Source organism: Merops nubicus, unplaced genomic scaffold, assembly GCF_000691845.1.
Source record: "Merops nubicus isolate BGI_N331 unplaced genomic scaffold, ASM69184v1 Scaffold46579, whole genome shotgun sequence".
In the NCBI taxonomy this organism is placed as follows: Eukaryota; Metazoa; Chordata; class Aves; order Coraciiformes; family Meropidae; genus Merops; species Merops nubicus.
The window spans coordinates 1-18,012 of NW_008629688.1; the positions used below are offsets into that span (position 1 = coordinate 1).

At 39.1% G+C, this 18,012-nt stretch overlaps 1 protein-coding gene across 1 annotated transcript; it reads left to right on the forward strand.

The window, feature by feature from the left end:
* Positions 1–567: 567 nt before the first annotated feature.
* Positions 568–12,324, forward strand: XPOT (exportin, tRNA; the record flags this gene model as incomplete). The annotated part of the gene is made up of 14 exons (XM_008947036.1): positions 568–692; positions 1,532–1,676; positions 1,828–1,947; positions 2,123–2,217; positions 3,015–3,084; positions 3,505–3,743; positions 4,260–4,545; positions 6,380–6,569; positions 7,789–7,905; positions 7,991–8,106; positions 8,586–8,633; positions 10,049–10,120; positions 11,183–11,239; positions 11,714–12,324. Coding segments are annotated over 14 exons (1,707 nt in total), but the record flags the coding sequence as incomplete, so codon positions are not given.
* Positions 12,325–18,012: the final 5,688 nt, after the last annotated feature.

Consider the following 18,012-nt stretch of genomic DNA (forward strand, 5'->3'; position numbering starts at 1 on the left):
AAAAAAAAAAAAAAAAAGCCAAAGGAGATGGAAGGTTTTTGATTTCACTTTCCTCCCATGCTTATGTCTGTTAGCCAGCCATAATGATTGAATATGTTAGACAGACCTACTTTTGCTCCAGGCTGTTTGGAGAGTTGTATTCTTAAAAAGGTTAATTTAAACTGTATGTAGTCCATCATATGTTTCTGTCAGTTTAATTTAGAATCTAAGTTAGATGCTGAGAAAGAACATCTTTGAGGAGTGAGTCAATTTACAAGAATTGGGTCAATAAGGCTTTGCCAAGAGCATTTTCTTTCTTGTATTTTTGGCTAGTTTTCAGTTTGGAAAGCCTTTTTAATATGCTTCTGGACTGAATGCACTAGATCTGAACATATTAAAACAAGCCAAAAAAGGAGCTTGCAGTTATGTTGCAAGAGCATGGGGTGAGCATTATTGAATTCTCTGGGCGTGGTGTACTGTTCTTGTACGTACACGGTTTTGGTTGAGGGGTAATTGGCTAAAACAGTTGTGGATGAATTGAATCGAACACGAAAATATGGACTTCACTGACATGTGGATGTGTTGTAGGGTGAAGATGAAGCAATGTTTGTGGAGTACAGAAAACAGCTGAAGCTGTTGCTGGACAGACTTGCTCAGGTCTCACCAGAGTTACTGTTGGCATCTGTCCGCAGAGTTTTTAACACTACACTTCAGTAAGTTTGGGTTTTTAACTTGTTTACATGACACTCATCGCTTTTTTGCCTTTTCTGTCAAGAGTTTGTAATGAATGTGTGATGTAGCAAGGGGAAAGCAATTACCAGAATGAGCTTGTTACAGCTGAATGATAATAGGAAGAAAAAGCCTTTATTTTACATCCTGAAGTGGCAGCAAATTTATTTTTTTTCTCCCCTAGAGATGTGTCTTGATCTTTGTCACTTACCTACACAGCAACGACCATTTGGACAGGTGTTCACTTTTCACCTCAAGGAAATGATTGCGATGTGGCAAATAATTTTATCTATTACTGCTATCAGAAAACCAAGGCTGGGTAGGGAAAAGAAACAGAAGTGAAATATTCTTTACAAAAAGAGCAGAACCAATCCTGGAAACTATGCATGTAGATAAACTGACTACTGGTTGCCTGACAAGGACAGTTGTGTGTATACAAACAGGAATCCAGTCTTGTTGCTGGCTTCCTTGTACCTCGCTCTCTAGCGAGCCCTCTTTTTAAGTGAAGCTGAATGGCTTGTCCACGCCTCATGGTAGCTGGATTTGTACCTACATGAGCACTTTGTGAAATCTGTAGCTTTCAAGTTGAAACTGGTAAAAGAAAATTGGTAGGACTGCAATGGAGAGATGCTGTGTTTGTGGATAAAGACTTCCAGAAGCATCCTGAAATACTGCATAGGTCTTACACTGTTTTTCTTGGTTTAAATTTGCTGGGTTTATGCTGTGCATCTGAAGAAGGCTCAAAAGAAAATACTGACATGGTAGAACCGTGATTATTTCCTGGGCTACTACAGACTAATATGATTTGGTTTTCTTTCTCTAGGAATTGGCAAACTACACGATTTATGGAGGTGGAGGTGGCGATAAGGCTGCTGTATATGTTGGCTGAGGCCCTGCCTGTATCTCATGGTGCTCACTTCTCTGGTGACGTTACAAAAGCCACGGCTTTACAAGACATGATGAGAACGGTGAGCGTGCGTGACCTGGGAGCTGTTTTAAAATGCTAATAAAGACTGGAGCATTCAAGTGGCTCATCTTAATTGCCAGCACATTGCATCCAGTTGTAGTTTGGTGTTATAAATGGCTAAGGTGCTAACTTGCTAATGCTTTTCTTTGTAGCTGGTGACTTCCGGCGTTAGTGCCTATCAACACACATCAGTGACCCTGGAATTCTTTGAAACTGTGGTTAGATATGAAAAATTCTTTGCTGTTGAACCTCAGCACATTCCAACTGTTCTAGTAAGTTTAATCTCATTGACATTTTCAACTAGGTAGGGATAGATAACTTCTTTAGACTTAGGAAATTTTCTTATTTTCTGAAGGTCGCTAAAGAAGCTGAGTTTCTTCAGTTGTTGAATGATCAGCTTTTTCTCCTTGTTCAGGGATTCTTTCTGAGATACTTTCTTGATTGCAGATGGCATTTTTAGATCACCGTGGTCTTCGCCATACAAGTCCTAAAGTACGAAGTCGAACAGCTTACCTCTTCTCCAGATTTGTCAAGTCCCTTAAGTGAGTAAAGCTCTTACAAATGTATCCAAATGGCACTGAATTTGCCATATGTAGCCCTTCTGTACCTCACAGTTCTCACTGAAACAGGCTGGGCTTTAAATGGACTGCAGTGAAGTAATATATCAAAATATATCCTGCTCTAACAGGGCTGTCCTATTGTGTCATACTAAGGTAGCAGTGGAAAAATTTGTCACAGAGCAAAGAACTGGAATACATAAGCTTAGCTTATTTTGATTAGATATTAAAACTGATCAGCAACGTGAATGTCTGTCCTGCTCTTCCTCACTGAGCAGAGCTGAGAGCGAGTGGATCTGGAGACTCATAAGCGTAACTCTTCCCTGTCCCTTACCAAATTTTTAATATTTAGAGAATTTATCAATGGAGTTTGCTCACTGTATTAGAGCCCTTCAAACAGTCCTGTCCTGCTGGTCTTATTTCACAGACATATATTTAGAGGCAGGAGAAGCTCCAAGATGGTTCAGATTTCAAATGGATCCTATTTTTCAACTGTTAATGAAAATATTTTACTTGGATGAGTGAGGCTATTTATCCATGTTAAAGAAGAGGGAAAGAAAGAAATGTTTATTTCCCACTATGCCATGTATCTGTTTGGCCTACCATAAGTACTATATCCATAAGTCAAGACTTTTTCTAGAACTGTGCTGTGGTATTTAAAGGGGACTTCTATATTGAGAAGGTAGTTCAGCGTCTAGCATTACAGCTTAAGTAAAATACCAGGAAAACTGTAAAAGTGCACAAGCATCTAAGTAGCCTTATGTACCTGTGTTTTACTTCAGTAAGCAAATGAATCCATTTATTGAAGATGTTCTGAACAGAATACAAGATCTACTGGAACTTTCTCCTCCTGTGAGTATTTACTGCAGGTTTTTCTAATAGATAAGGCTTGCACTTACTCGTCAGTGTGTCTGAGCCCATGCTGAATTGTAAGCTTAGTGCACAGACATTTAAACAGGAATAATTGTCCTGCTTTTTTGGTGTGGGATCACTCGCATGCTTACATTTGTACCCAGTTTTAGTTATCTTGCTTATGTGGATTTCTGGGACTATAGGCTATAGATGGGTGTGTATATATAAAAGACTGTCTGAATTGTATAAAAATAGTTGTTACTTCAACTATGTTTTTACCTGTATTTAACAATTCTAAAGTAGGAAGAGAATAAAACTTTTGTAAGTGTACTATAGAGATTACTTAGGCATGGTTAAAGTTGAGAAGACAATTTTGATAAAAGACGTGTAGTGAATTATGCCTGTTATCTTCCATTTTAGGAAAATGGTTACCAGGCTCTGTTAAGCAGTGATGATCAACTTTTCATTTATGAAACAGCTGGAGTATTAATAGTTAACAGCGAATACTCTGCAGAAAGAAAACAGGTTTTAATGAGGAATTTGTTGACTCCACTGATGGAGAAGTTCAAAGTATTGTTAGAAAAGCTGATGATGGCACAAGATGAGGACAGACAGATGGCACTGGCTGATTGCCTCAATCATGCTGTCGGGTTCGCTAGGTAGGTACAGCACAGTGACTCTGTCTTTCTGGTTTGAGTAAAAAGGGAAATAAAAAGGATTTCTTGGGAGGAGGGGCCTGAATTTCTACCGGTGCTTTACTGAACTAGAAAATTAGCAGTGGTTGTAGAATTTCTTAAGGTAGCCCAGAAAATGAGTTAAGATCCCTTACAAAAGGCCGCTGTGCATGTAGAGACAGAAAATATTGAGCAAGCTTGACAGAAAGCAGCATCTATTCCCTTCCTCAAAGAACTGTATGGAGTTATTCTAATTATATGTTGTTTGCAGATTGTTAGAATTCTTCAAATTAATTATTAATTCTCAAAAGAATTGTCGAAGTGTAGCTACTTCATAGCAAACAATTCTCTTCATTACTTCCCATGTCTGTCTTTCATTTCATGAAATGTAATGTTCCAGTTTAGTGCATGGGTTTAAAGCACGTGATGTTCTCAGTGTTATTGCTTCTTCATTGTGTTGGAATGTGAGCTTATATAAAACTTAGCATATTGCTTTTACAGCCGAACCAGCAAGGCTTTCAGCAATAAGCAAACTGTAAAACAATGTGGCTGCTCAGAGGTTTATCTGGACTGCTTACAAACGTTTTTGCCAGCTCTCAGCTGTCCACTGCAAAAGGAAGTTCTGAGAAGTGGTGTCCGCACTTTCCTTCACCGCATGATTATTTGCCTAGAGGAAGAAGTTCTTCCGTTCATTCCTTCTGCCTCTGAACACATGCTTAAAGATTGTGAAGCAAAAGATCTTCAAGAATTCATTCCTCTTATAAACCAAATAACAGCTAAGTTTAAGGTATGGTGTTGCATAAGCTTTTTAGGGTCACAGTCTTACTGATGCCTCTTTTCTGATTCCAGAAAAATGTCCATGTTAGAACCTTATGTCACAATAAGTGTATTTCTAAGGCTGCTACGGGGAAACGTAGTCCTCAACCTACGTTGCTGGCCTCTCAGTAATTAAATGAGTGGTTTTCTTTGATTAATCTCAGAATTTTATGCTGTTTCTAAATTTTTGGGTGAAATATTTTAAAATAAAACACTACTTGCAGCACAAAATTATTTGGATTGGCACAATTGACTTCCTGCCCCCCACCAAAGTGTTAAGCTAGTATTACAAACTATGCAAGCTCCAAAGTGAATTTTCTTGTTTATTATGAGTTCTCCAGTAGGTACAGAACAATCAGATGCACATATAGGGAAGAATACTGATTTACAAGATCTCGATGCAATGGTGTTGCATAAAATACATGCTGAGTCTTTTTGTAGTGCTATTCAAAACACCTTTACAAGTACGGAGTTTTTGAAATGGAGGCATGAGGTACGTATTAAACAGGAGTAGTCAGACTGTCAACCGATTATCTGGCAAAGGTTCTTGAAGTGTAGCCTTTATGATCTTCCTAATTTCAAAGAGTTCAAATTCCAAGTCAATCAAATATACTAAGTTACTAACCTGTTACTCGTGGTTCATTCCCTGGAGCTGTCACAAGAATATTGTGCTGTTGTGAATGGGTTGGGAAATTAATTGCTTCATCAGAAGGTTAAGAAGCTCTTTAAATAGGCTTCAGTAAGTCTTTCAGCAGAATGCAACATTAAAAGTACTAAAAGTGAAGTGCATTTTGTGAGCAGTAGAACAGAAACCTTAACATACCAGTGTGCATCTAGCATGTGGACCTCCGTTTGGGGTATCCCATCCTGCAGAGTAGAGAGAAGGAATTGTGAAAAATCAAGTATTTCAGAGACTAGGATGTTAGACTCTTATTACTCTAGTCGTTTTTGCAAGTTATGCAAAGAGCAATTCAAGATTACAGTAGATAATTTAAAAATAGTCCATGTAAGATGAGGAAGGGAAAAAAAAGTCACATGAACAGGACTGGGCAAACACCATGTTCAGGTGTAATGTTTAACTTTGCATGCTACCGTACCATTGTTACTACAATATGTTAAAATAAAGATCCTGGCTTTAATATTTTCACCTTAAGTACTATCAAGGTACAGTAAAGCGAAGATTAAAGATAAAACCTTGTTTAAGCATTAAGAAGTTAACATCTGAGTTGCCTCTTTGTGGAACTCTAGATTGTGGCTGAGTAGTGCACACCTTCAGTTTTTCAATTAATAAGTGTTCAACTTATTTAGTTCGCTTTCCTGTATTTCTCACTGCAAGTGGGACAGAAATGACAAGTGTATCCTGTAATGCCAGTAGTATTTCAGCTCAGGAAAACTTTTTTTTTCTTCAAGCATTCCTTAAAGATAAGGAGGCCCGCTGCCAGTTTTAGCATGAATTTTCTGTAACTAGTGACTTTAAAATAGTTCCCCTAGACATTTCTTGGAATTTCAAATAGTATCTGTCTGAACAGAAGGATGAGAAATCCTGAAAAAGCTTCTGTTCCTATTCAGAATGAGACTTGATAGGACTAGGTATTTTTGTGCAAAAGACTGGAAATAGGTGGCATTGAAGTCAAGATGCAGTAATGCCTATGGTGACCTGATGTGACTCACTTTAAATAGTTGGTACACAAAAATGCTAATTTTAAAGCTGAATCATGGCTGAGAATTGTAACAAGCCTTGAATTTTTAATTTTGAAATGTTCGATTTCTGTAACCAAGTTGATACCCTCTTTCAATCTCCACAGACACAGGTTTCACCTTTTCTGCAACAGATGTTTATGCCACTACTTCGTGCTATTTTTGAGGTGTTGCTCCTTCCAGCAGAAGAAAACGACCAGTCTGCTGCTTTAGAAAAACAAATGTTACGGAGGAGTTACTTTGCTTTTCTGCAGACAGTGACTGGCAGTGGAATGAGTGAAGTCATAGCTAATCAAGGTAAGCAGTTCAGTTTCTCAAAGGGGATAGTACTATGATAAGTGTCAGCTAGGTTTTGTCTACTAAAACCATTAGCCTAGTTCCTGTCAAGTACTGTTAACTATGGTAAAGGTAGAACCAACTAATGTAAATACAGTATGCAACTTACCTGTTGTGCAAGAATTGGGGTTTGTGAAACCCAGCTATCATAGGTGTATTCTTCCTATTGATCTTTTCAGCTTATTTGTGATCTGTGTGTCCAAAGACAAGAACTGTGTGTAATACACCCTCATACATCACTGCATTGGGTGAACTGGGGCTCCTACAACAGATAACAATGTATAGCAATGCTCAAACTGTTGAGCAAGACCACACACAGCTGCCAGTATTTATTATGGCATTTGTTTTCAGAAGGACACATCAGTAGCTTCTGTAATTTTTTTAATTGCTATCACTTGATCTTATTATCTAGGGTAGAAGGCATCATGTGACCTAAATACATAGTTACCAAGCTTTCTTCACCCTTAGTGGCCCAAGCAAATCCATGCTTTTCATAGCAGGAATTTGAAGTCGAATGCCCAGCTGGATGATTCTTTTAAGTGATTCTCTAGGTTTGTATTCCATCAAAATGGCTAGGGACTTGAGAAGCTTTAGTGACTCATCGGGAAGGTGGAGCTCAGAACTCCTTCCCCCGTGTTAAAATGTTGGTAATACCTGTGGGAAGGGAAACGGTGATGTTAAGAAGTAGTGAAATCTTTCTTGGCGAAGACACTTGGTAGTTGTGATGGGCCAAGAAATTTTTAAAGGCATCAAAACAGAAATAAGGAAAGATTGCAGCACAGAAAATTTAAGTGTGATAAAACTATCTTTCCGTATATTGGAAGGTTCGCTTCAGTGCTGCTGAATTTTAATTGAAGAGGAGGAAACTTGTGTTTGTAAGCACGTGAAAGTACTCCCCTCACCTTTGTGTGTATTGAAGACTAGAAGAGCAATTAAAATCCCCCAACTTAAAACACGAAACAAAACCACCAACCAAAAAAAACCCCAATGATTATAACCTAAAAAAGAGCTGTCTTGCATCGTAGGGGAAACTTCCTAAAAATATTTGAGATTTGTGCAAAAAAGAGCTATTTTGAAGTTGAACCATGCCTTCCAGGTCAGTACTTATATCAAATAGTATAAGAGTACAGAAACATTTTAGGCTGCAAGTTGAAATGACAAGCTCGTTTTAATGTTTAAGGTGCAGAGAATGTGGAGCGTGTGTTGTTCACTGTCATTCAAGGAGCAGTAGATTACCCAGATCCTATTGCACAGAAGACTTGTTTTATTATTCTTTCCAAGTTGGTGGAGCTTTGGGGTAAGGCTGTCTTTCCATCATTCCTTTCCAGCTGCTGCTAACCATAAAGCAAAAATAGAACATGGAATGTTATTTTTCTTTTCAGGAGGTAAAGATGGACCAGTAGGTTTTGCAGACTTTGTCTACAAGCACATTGTTCCTGCATGTTTCTTAGCACCTTTGAAGCAAACGTTTGACTTAGCAGATGCTCAGACAGTACTGGTATGTATTATGGACTTTTGTTGTTGTTTGTTCTTGTGGGGTAGATTCAGGCTAAGAAACCTACAATAACCATGTGGTATCAAAGATTGTTGTCTCTTACATTTTTTATTGAGGTACCTGGATGATTAATTATTGAATATTGTGGTACTGTGTTCTGTACTTCACCTATGCTCAAAATCAAGCTAGAGAATTGTGAATCTGAGTATTTAGCATTGACCTATATTACGTATTAACTACTGTTCACTGAAAGTGAACACACAGGTGGCTGTTCTTTAGTTCATTTTGGGTTCAACTGTGACAAATTTTTCTGGTTAGAGTGGAGCAAAGATTGGAAGGTTGAGGCTCAGTGAGCATTGCATGAGAGAAAGATGAAGGAATAATGGCATGAACTAGCCCTTGTGTTAGGCCTCATTAGGTTCTTTGGCTTTAAATACTTAACAAATAGAATAAACAGTCTAATGTTATGTATTACATTGCAGGCTTTATCAGAATGTGCTGTGACGTTAAAAACAATTCATCTCAAAAGGGTAAGCTTCAAAATACTTTGCAGGGAATAACTTGCAGGTTTCTTACTAGTGCTTTTATCAGCTTTTAGGATAACTTACTCCTCTACTCTTACATGAAGTAATAGAATGACCACAATGCTGTGTAGGGATACAGGATTCAGTAGTTCTGCTTCTTGATAAATTACTGCAAAATCCTGACTCTTTATTAAGAAGAAAAATCTGTTCAGTTGCTGCTGATCAGCTGGCATTCTTTCACTTTTCAGTGTAGTACTTTTACTAACATAAAAGAGCAATGAGAGTTGACTGTAGCGTACTTCTGTGAAAACTAAAGGTATCTTTAGACGTGTAGGAGACGAGACTGGAAAACGCGTATGGAAATAATGTTGCATTGGTTAGAACGCTAAAGTGTATTTCCGTTTTTCATGGAACTGAAACAGTTTCTATGTTCATGTTGCTCTTAGCTGCTACACCATTTAACTTGCTGGCTAACTTTTCTGTTAGATACAAGTAAACGTCACAACTACACAAACTGTACGAAGTTATAAACTGGCAGAAAAGAGTGAGCTCTATTTGAGATGTTCCTCAATTGTTCTCTCAGATGTTCTGAGTTTGTTCCTTTTTCCCCAAAAGCAGTGAAGATGCAAATCTGTAGGATATCAAGCTTTGGTAAATGAAATAACTTCTTATTACAAATACCGTTTCTTTTAACTAATACAAGTATAGAAAATTATCTGAAAAATTTTTCCCTCATGTGAACTGTATACAATCTTCTAGTTCTCGGGTAACTTGTGAATTGAAGTTGATTCACTTTCCCATGGTAGATGTATTGGGTCATGTTTGTGTACTGCCAGTGTACAGTAATCCCTCTTGTGACGAGAGGTACCTAATACATGCAGATAAAGAAAACAAACTATTGTGTTAACCAAAACAAACCCGTCTGTCTGCTTCTCAAAAGTGTGGAAGTTCCATTTTATTACTCTCTAGTCCACCACAAATTACATAGTTAATGTTACAAGAAGAGAAACACTGTTTTGGGGTTACTTGGCTACTAAATTTCACAATGGGAGTACTATGCTAAAGCAGTTGCAGATATTAATTGCCAATTTTTTAGTTGTTATTTCAGGTAGTGAAATTAGGGTTGCCTTCTTACTTAACTGACATGTCACAGACTGACTGGCTATAATATTGTAATTCTTTTTTCAGTACGTTCTTCTGCTGTGTAACAGAAGATACCAAATTGCAGTAGAATAAGGAATCTTTATTTGCTAGTAGCTGAGATTAACGTGAGCATTTGGTATTTGATGTGCATAACTTTTCTGTAAAACAGTCACGTAGACCACCTGTTTGCAAACTCCTCTGTATCATACAGTATAGGGGTATGACTTCCCATTTGTATGAAAATATCCTTGAACAAATTGTATGCTCCTTTTCTTTAGGGTCCTGAGTGCATTCAGTATCTTCAGCAAGAGTATCTGCCTTCTTTGCAAGTAGCTCCTGAAATAATTCAGGTAGGAAATCCTAAAAGAACATTTGGGAAACTCTTAACAATCATGTACGTGAAACGGGAACAAAATCACTACTGCAAAGTTAACCTCCTGCCATCCCTCACTAAAACTTATGTTGGTATTGCGTATCAGAATGAGAGTAACTTAGCATAAGGAGTAATGACAGTTACTGCAAGAGTACCTTGCTAGGAAAAAAAAGTCCAGTAAGTGTGACTGCCTAAACCGTCTTCCACTTTATTTCAGAATTTAGCTTGAGGAAAAATTATCAGAATACTTCGAGTAATAACTCAAAAGTAACATGCAGAATGTGGGATGTATAGAAAGTGTGATGATAAAGGCTGTATTCAACACTACAGAAATTTAAGCCACAGCACTGGTTCCACTGTGAAATAATTTACAATAACTGGGGGGGAGGGGGTCGTGTGCTTATTTTGGAGCTGTGTAAGAGGGTTGTCAGAGTGAAACTTTACACCTGACTGTTGTCCCAGCATTAAGTACTGCTAGCTATATGGTAAGCGTTGCCACAAAGAAAGTTAGATGAACACTGACAAATTTTAATTGCAGCTAATTGAGTTTGCTGCATTAGGATTCAATTATACTCAATATAAGACTTAAACTGTAGAAGTTTTAAGTGGCACTAAATACATGTAAGGATCCGGTATTACCTCTTGCTGGTGCTCCAGTGTTTTCTGATCTAAGATTATAGCTTTCTCAAGTGACAGACATGTGCATAGTAACTTCTTGAAGTGTAAATGTTCATGTGAACTCTTCATTTCAAAGCCACCAGAAGTTATTGGAAAAGTTAAAGGTTTAGAACCTCCTTGATTGTAGGTACTCCTAGATGGTATTTTGAAAACAGTGTTTTTTTCACCCCAGAATGCACTTGGCTTGTCATAGCTTATTACAGTTTTTTATTGATAACATGATTTTCTTTGGTTGCACATCAGTGAAAATGCAAACTAATATCAGTGGCTGTACACACATAGTATTCAGTATGAACCTAACATATCTCAGATTGTCTTCTTCCTTCATTTAGTTATTTACTATTTCTTTATTCTCTTACAGGAGTTCTGTCAAGCACTTCAGCAGCCTGATGCTAAGGTTTTCAAAAATTACTTAAAGGTAAGGATTTTTTTTCAATATCTTTTCATTCCATTTGAATTTTGTCATACCGTTCAGTTGTGGTAGTGACCAAACTAAAACAATTATTGAGTTATGTAATCCATTTTAGCTATAGGGAATCTATAAGTAGTAAAAGCAGTTATTTGGAAAGGAGCAAACAACAACAACCCTACATCTGTAAAGTTGTCACTCTCAGGACCTTGCTATCTCCTCAATAGCTTGATGCTCTTGTGTTTTATGTTCAGTAGTGAAACAGCAAATAAAATGGTGCTGGAATTGTAGAGAACATGTCAGAATGCTTCACTTTTGAGGGTGTGAGTGTAACTGAATAGCACATCCTTGAACCTAGCGCGTTAAACTGGTATCTCAAATAAGAAAATGAGCTCTATCAAACAAAGTATCTTACGCCTCCATCATTCCATCTCTCCTTTGCCTTAAAATGTGTTTTGTTTTTTTTTTAATAAATTCTAACAGGTTTTCTTCCAGAGAGCGAAGCCCTAAGGAAAGTACTGGAATTTCATGTACCTCTCTCCATAATCCAGAATTCTGGTTGTTAATTTATAAAACTGCTAACTCTTGTGCCATTAAAACTGGTTTTGTTTTTAAGAAATGTTGCTTTGTGCTCACATCAGTACATATTTTAGCCTTTTGCAAAAAAAAAAAAAAAAGAGAAATGCAAAGCCCCCACCTGTGTCTCAAACATCGAAGGTATGTGACAACATGAAAAATTATCTGTATACCTACAAAACCTTTCATTATGTATAGGATGACTTAAGCTTATGCTGTTACACTTACAGCAATGAAATGACACTTATTTTTGAAATTAAATGTAAAAATCCCTTCAGACCATAGCAATGATTATTAAAATGTGTACATTTTTGATACTGAGTAAAATGTTTTCATAAGACATAAAACTCATTTGTTCATGTATGGTGACATGAAAATAAAACAATCAAAGTCATTCTTGTAGATAGTAATTTCATTGAAGCTGTCTTAATGATAAAATATATATATACCTCCTATAAAAAAAAGATTGGTTTAATAAATGATTTCATTTAAAAGTAGCATCTGGTTCTATCTTTTTTTATAAAAAAATAAAATTTTATCCAGTGAAATGTTAAGTCTCTTTGAGTCATTTTGGTTGAATCTTTAGAATCTACAGCATTCTTTAACCTTCTAACTTACATTTTTAACAAAATTATATTGTTACTGGCAATTTTTCTGATGCTTGGGTAATAAATTGTATTGCAGTGTTGCATGTGGAAGATGCTGGCAGGAAGAAGGAACTGTAGTCACTGCGGTATTTCCATAGGGTCAATGGTCTATACAGATATTTTAGCAGAGTGTTGCTACTTCTGTCCCAAAATACAGCAGTTGGTCAGGTTTTTTTCTTTGCTTTTATTTTTTTTAACTCTATGACTTTACTGTTTTCATAGCTATTCATAGGGGCAAGGGGAAGCTAGGAGTCTTCCTAAGCATAGGATTTCATACTTGCCCTAAAGGACTGATGTCCACAGAAAAAAAGGTGACTTCTAGCATAATCAGATCAGCATTTTTCTAGACTGTGTGGTGCCAGGTTCTTCATCCAGTTTAAGTGGGAAGGAAATGAGGAGGTGGATCAGAAACAGTACCCAGGAGTGGAGTGTGGTGATATTTTGAGGATGCTCACTGCCCTTCCCTCCCTTTTCAAGGAGGGAAGCAAGCAGAGGGCACTTACCTTTGTTCTTCAGTAGGACAGTGTCAGTTCTATAAGATTTTTGATCCTGATTTTTGTACATTTAATCAAAAGCTGCTTGTTACTCGATTTGTTTCATCACAAACAAATGGTGCTTTTGCAAATGCTTATGGTGCTTTTTCTATGCTTCCTACTTTCACTATGAAGTCTTCCTCCCTTTGCTGCCATATCGATGCTAGAGGTCCTCTGGGTCCAATACCTGATTTTTCTCCTGTAGCGCTAGCAGCCTTCCACCTTTGACTCGGTGCTTTGGGTGTGCTGCTGTCCTTTTGCACCTCCCCACTGCCCCTCCCCAGCCTGAGGGGCTGTGCCCCACACCACCACAAAGGCTTCGCTGTCAGTCTTCTCTGTGCTGTGCTTGGTCTCCTGCCCCTGCAGCTACAGCAGCTTTACCACACAGAAAAGTTTTGCTAGGCAGGCTGTGAAGCAAACAACAAGTTACGGCTCTTCTGTCTTTAGCAAAGTTTTTGGTTTTAAATTAGTGTCATTGTAATGGAGTCACTCTTCGTTTTCCCCTGTGATTTAAACTTTCCCTTCTGAAGCAAGGGTAGTGCTGCTGCTTTGAGTACTGCACAAGAGTAGGAAAGAAGTAGGAGAAAAGTAATTTGTCTGACAGAGCATGATTTAGCCATTCTCAAATTGCACTCTCATGAGAGAAGTCGTTAACCTGGCCCTGCCAAGAAAGATTGCTCTCCTTCCTCATGCCCCCTACCCCCCTGTAGCTTCCTCTGCACCTAGTCTGGGTTCATCTGACCCGTGGTGACCTATTCAGAAAGCCAAGGTGGCAAAAACACTTCCCCCAGAGCATGCGGAGCTGCCAGGTGGGAAGGGACGGACAGCAGAGAGCGCAGAGTGGGGGTGTGGTGCCCACGAACTTGTATCCTGCCCCCCTGCCCGTGCCGGAAAGAGCATCCTGTGGGATGAAGGGTTTAGGTATCCTCCATCTGCAGAGAAGCTAATTTAGCTGGGCTGAAGAATTCAGTGAGGATTGGTTACTTTCCTATGTTTTGACACTGTTGAGTCAGCGTAGCGTACTGTCAAGGTTATGCAAGGTGTGAGCTGTAAAACGGGACCTGTGGGTTGGTTTCTGTGTCTTTAGCTAAAGATGTAAATACTGATTCCGGCTGCTGACAGCTTATTTCTTCTGTGGTTTCCTTCAGCGGCACAAAGACAGCAGGTCTGCAGCTGTTACATCACAACTGGGTTACGTGGTGGGTATTCCATGCCTAGCAACTATCTTTGCAAATAACTGAGGGTTAGAAAAGCAATTGATGAGTTTCTACATCTTTACTTTGAAGAGATGGATCCCTGCTTTTCCCCTTTTTTTTTTTTCTTGTTTTGTTTGTTTGCTTTTTAAATCCGGACTGGAAAAGAAATGTACTTCTCTCCAAAGAGAAATCTGGTGATGCAATGTTCAATCAGATTGCGAAGTAAACTCGCCAGGCAGTGCTTAGATGCTTTGAACACATTATGAAAGCTACTTCTTGTGGGGTAGAAGAGGAAAACGATGGAGATAGATGAGCATACTCCACCAAGAGGTTAGGTTGACGTTCACAGATTGTCCTTCAGACAAGGGATGATCTGGTTGAAAGGCTGCACCAAACACAACTACCTGCAGCTTTCCTGTATGACACCATCGCTGTGAAGCTGCATTGGTCAAAATGCCCTGTCTGGATGCAGATGCGTGAAACGTCATCACGGTAGTAACTCCTCATGTTGTGCACAACAATTTCCTCCTGTAAAGGGTGCTGAAGTAGGAGATGCAGCTGCAAGTCTTTAAGTTTAACAAGGCACCTTTTGCAGGGAGATGGTATCTTTTGTTTACAAGATAATCATTCTGCCTTGTAAATGCTTCTGGGTGTAAAGTAGAGGCGATGAATTTCCTGCAAGCTGAGGTCAAGGACCATTTTTCTTCAGGAAAAAATGTACTATTTCAGTAACTTAAGCCAACAGGAAACCAAAGAAAGGAGAGTGAAGGAAAACAGCAAACAGGTTTTAACCAATTAAAGCACACTCAAACTGCTGTGAGGGACCAGCACAAGTGACAGAATGGGACCTAGCAGTGATGGTGAAGAGAACATGTAACAAAAGTTGGATAGGGCAGCCAGAAATAGGAATGGAAGTACCTCCCTGTGAAAGATCTTGGTGGTGGCAAAAGGTGGCACATCAGAATAAAGTGGAATGTGCTGGAAAATACATTTCTGCCAAGGTCAAGATTAATACAGTTCCTGGTGAGAGCAGGAGTGAGAATTCAGAGGTGGAGTAATTGTTCGGTGAGAAAGATTTTCTTACTCTGCAGCAGGTCCTTCTCTGGTGGCTCACGCTCACTCTGACAGAGGCATGGGTGGTTGTGCTTGTCCAAAGTTTGTCTCAGGGTGTTGGGTTCGGTGTTTCTGATTTGCTGAGAGGTGGGTACCGGCCAGTCGCGTGGATCTCTCACAGGCACACAGCGGGATAATGCCCTGCTGATGGCGGGCTTTTTGGCAGAGAGGTTTTATGTGTGTTGCTTCAGCACAAAGGCTTTTGCCTCTCATGTTTTTCTCTTCTTCCTGCATGTCACTTGTTCACTATATATCCCAGGCATTTCAGAAAAGTGGGAGACAGCAGGCTCCAGAAGGAGATGTTTTAAAAAATTTATTCTAATAATGTATTTTTACTATCAACACTAGCCACTACTTGATTGAACTCTCCTAAATGGTTTCATAACTATAGAACAAGAGGAAACGTGTAATTTGTGGACTACTTTTGGACTAAGGTTTGCTTGGGAAAATTAATCTAAACACGTAAACAGCTTTGGAATGAATTCTCTGGTGGCAAGCTGGAAACAAGATAAAGCTATGAAGAGCTGTCCTTCATCATGGAACTGCTTCCCCTCCCTCTTGGCTTAATGAACATGGAACTGTGAGAGGCACTTCCAGCTGAAGTGAACTTGGCTGCTTAATAGGTTTGCTTATTCTGATTTGGCTGTGATGCCTCCTAAACACGTAAATCAAATACAGAAAGCATTTTGACTACTAAATGGCCCAAAAGCTTTGGTTTTCTTTAGAAAATTCATTGATATAGGAAAAACAAAGTTTAATTTGCTTAGGAGCTCTCATCTGACTGAAGTTAGCAGTTGTCCTCTTGATATGGTTGGTAAGAGAATTTCTCGCTCAAAACCTTTAAAAGTCAAATAATTCAATCATATGTTTGTTCTTGGCAAATATCTACTCTGTTTGATTTCCTCTGTCCCGTGTTCTTATCTCATTGCTAGGTTGCCCAGAGGTTCCTAAGAGAGAGATTTTAGAAGATACTCTATTTTGCCTATTTTTTAATGCTCTCAGCTCTCGTTGACTATGCTCACTCTGAATTTTTCGTCCCCAGCATCTTTTTCTTTTTTGAGTTCTGGCATTGACAGGTACAAACATGAGAAGACTGTACGCAACATGCCAGCTTTAGCTGCACTTCCTATAGCCACAGTGTTAGGGTGAAGAGATGTAATGGTGTACAGCTACTGGCTGCTGAATTTGTGACCGTGAATGAGAGCCCAAATACTGGAGAGGTGAGGAGTACTAAAACTATTACTAATACACTGAAAAGGAGTAGAAATTTCTCAAGTGAAATTGTAATGGCGCTTTGCATTTTGGTGTCGGTTTTTCCTATTCTTATATTCAAGATACCATTTTCCTGTAATCCATACTGTGAAACATTTAAAGGCTAGGGAAAATCTTTGCATAAGGACACTGATTATGCTACAAATACACCCTAAATAAAAGGATAATTTGAATCACGCAAACCATATGAATCATCTTCCCTGCTTCAAGACCTGTGGAAAGCACACAGGCTGGTAACTGCCATGAGAGTGGTCTGTGGCCAGACACAGGGGCGGGGTGACATTAGAGCTGGGATCTTCTAGGTCTTAAATGAACAAAGCCCTGAGGAACCTGGTCTGAAGACCCTGCATTGAGCAGGTGGTTGGACCTCCCTAAATCCTGTCCAGCCTGAATGAGGCTATGATTTAAAATGGCCAGTTCCAAAACCCAACGACATACTAAGTCAACAGCTTGGTTTTCCTCAGAAGTGGAAGAAAGTACGCATCCAAGATACGAAGAAAAGTTCACTGGTGTTTTCCTCATTTTGAGAGGGCTTTTGCTAAAATCTGTACTGAACGATCGATCTGATGACAATTTCTGAAGACGACAAAGCTGACTCATGGGAATCCACCTGATGAAATAAAAACAGCTTGCAAAGCTAGGTACAGAGGAGAGGAGAGCAGAAATAAACCCTGTAACCTCTGAGGAGCACGACAGCATTTTTAAACATGAGAGGGCAGAACATAAATGTGTGGAACTATTCCCCCTGTAATGCAGAAGCATTACAAAACAAAGCTCAGATGCCAGAAAATAGGGAATATAAATTAAGCATTTATAGAAAGAGCATAAGATATATCAGTTCATCAGCCTCACTAAGCAGAATTTTTGAACAAGTGAAGCACCAGAAGTTCAGACTTGTGATAAAGCTTAAGGAAGGTAAGAGAATAACTCTAAATAAAGCCTGTAAGCAAAAGCTTGTTATCTTTGACGTGTCAGTTCCTCAAGAGAACAGGCTTCCAGAATTTCGGAACATGGTAAATGCAAACAGGAAATGCTGAGGATCAAAAAAAGGATAGGCGGGGGAGGAGGAAGTACTATTTTCCCGCTTTTATGGGAAAAGTTTTAATGTAATTTAAACATAAATCACAAAGTTGTTAATCTTTTTCCCTATACAAGCTGTATTAGGCCATTTATTGGCACAGCAACGTTACTGGACAGGTGAAAAATAAAAATCCCAGCCTCAGCAGGGGCGCGAAGAAACGAACGCGGCGCTAAAGCGGCTACGCAGCAAAAACCCACCGCGGAAACCCTCCCCGGACGCGGTTTGAGCTCGTCCTAAACATCCCCCAGGCGGAAACACCCGGAGCGACCGTTTTTAAGGAACATCCCGCTTCCCCTTTTCGGCGTTTCCCAGACGTTTCTCCGTTTCACGCTCCCCTGCCCTGAACTGCGCCCCGGCCCCCGCC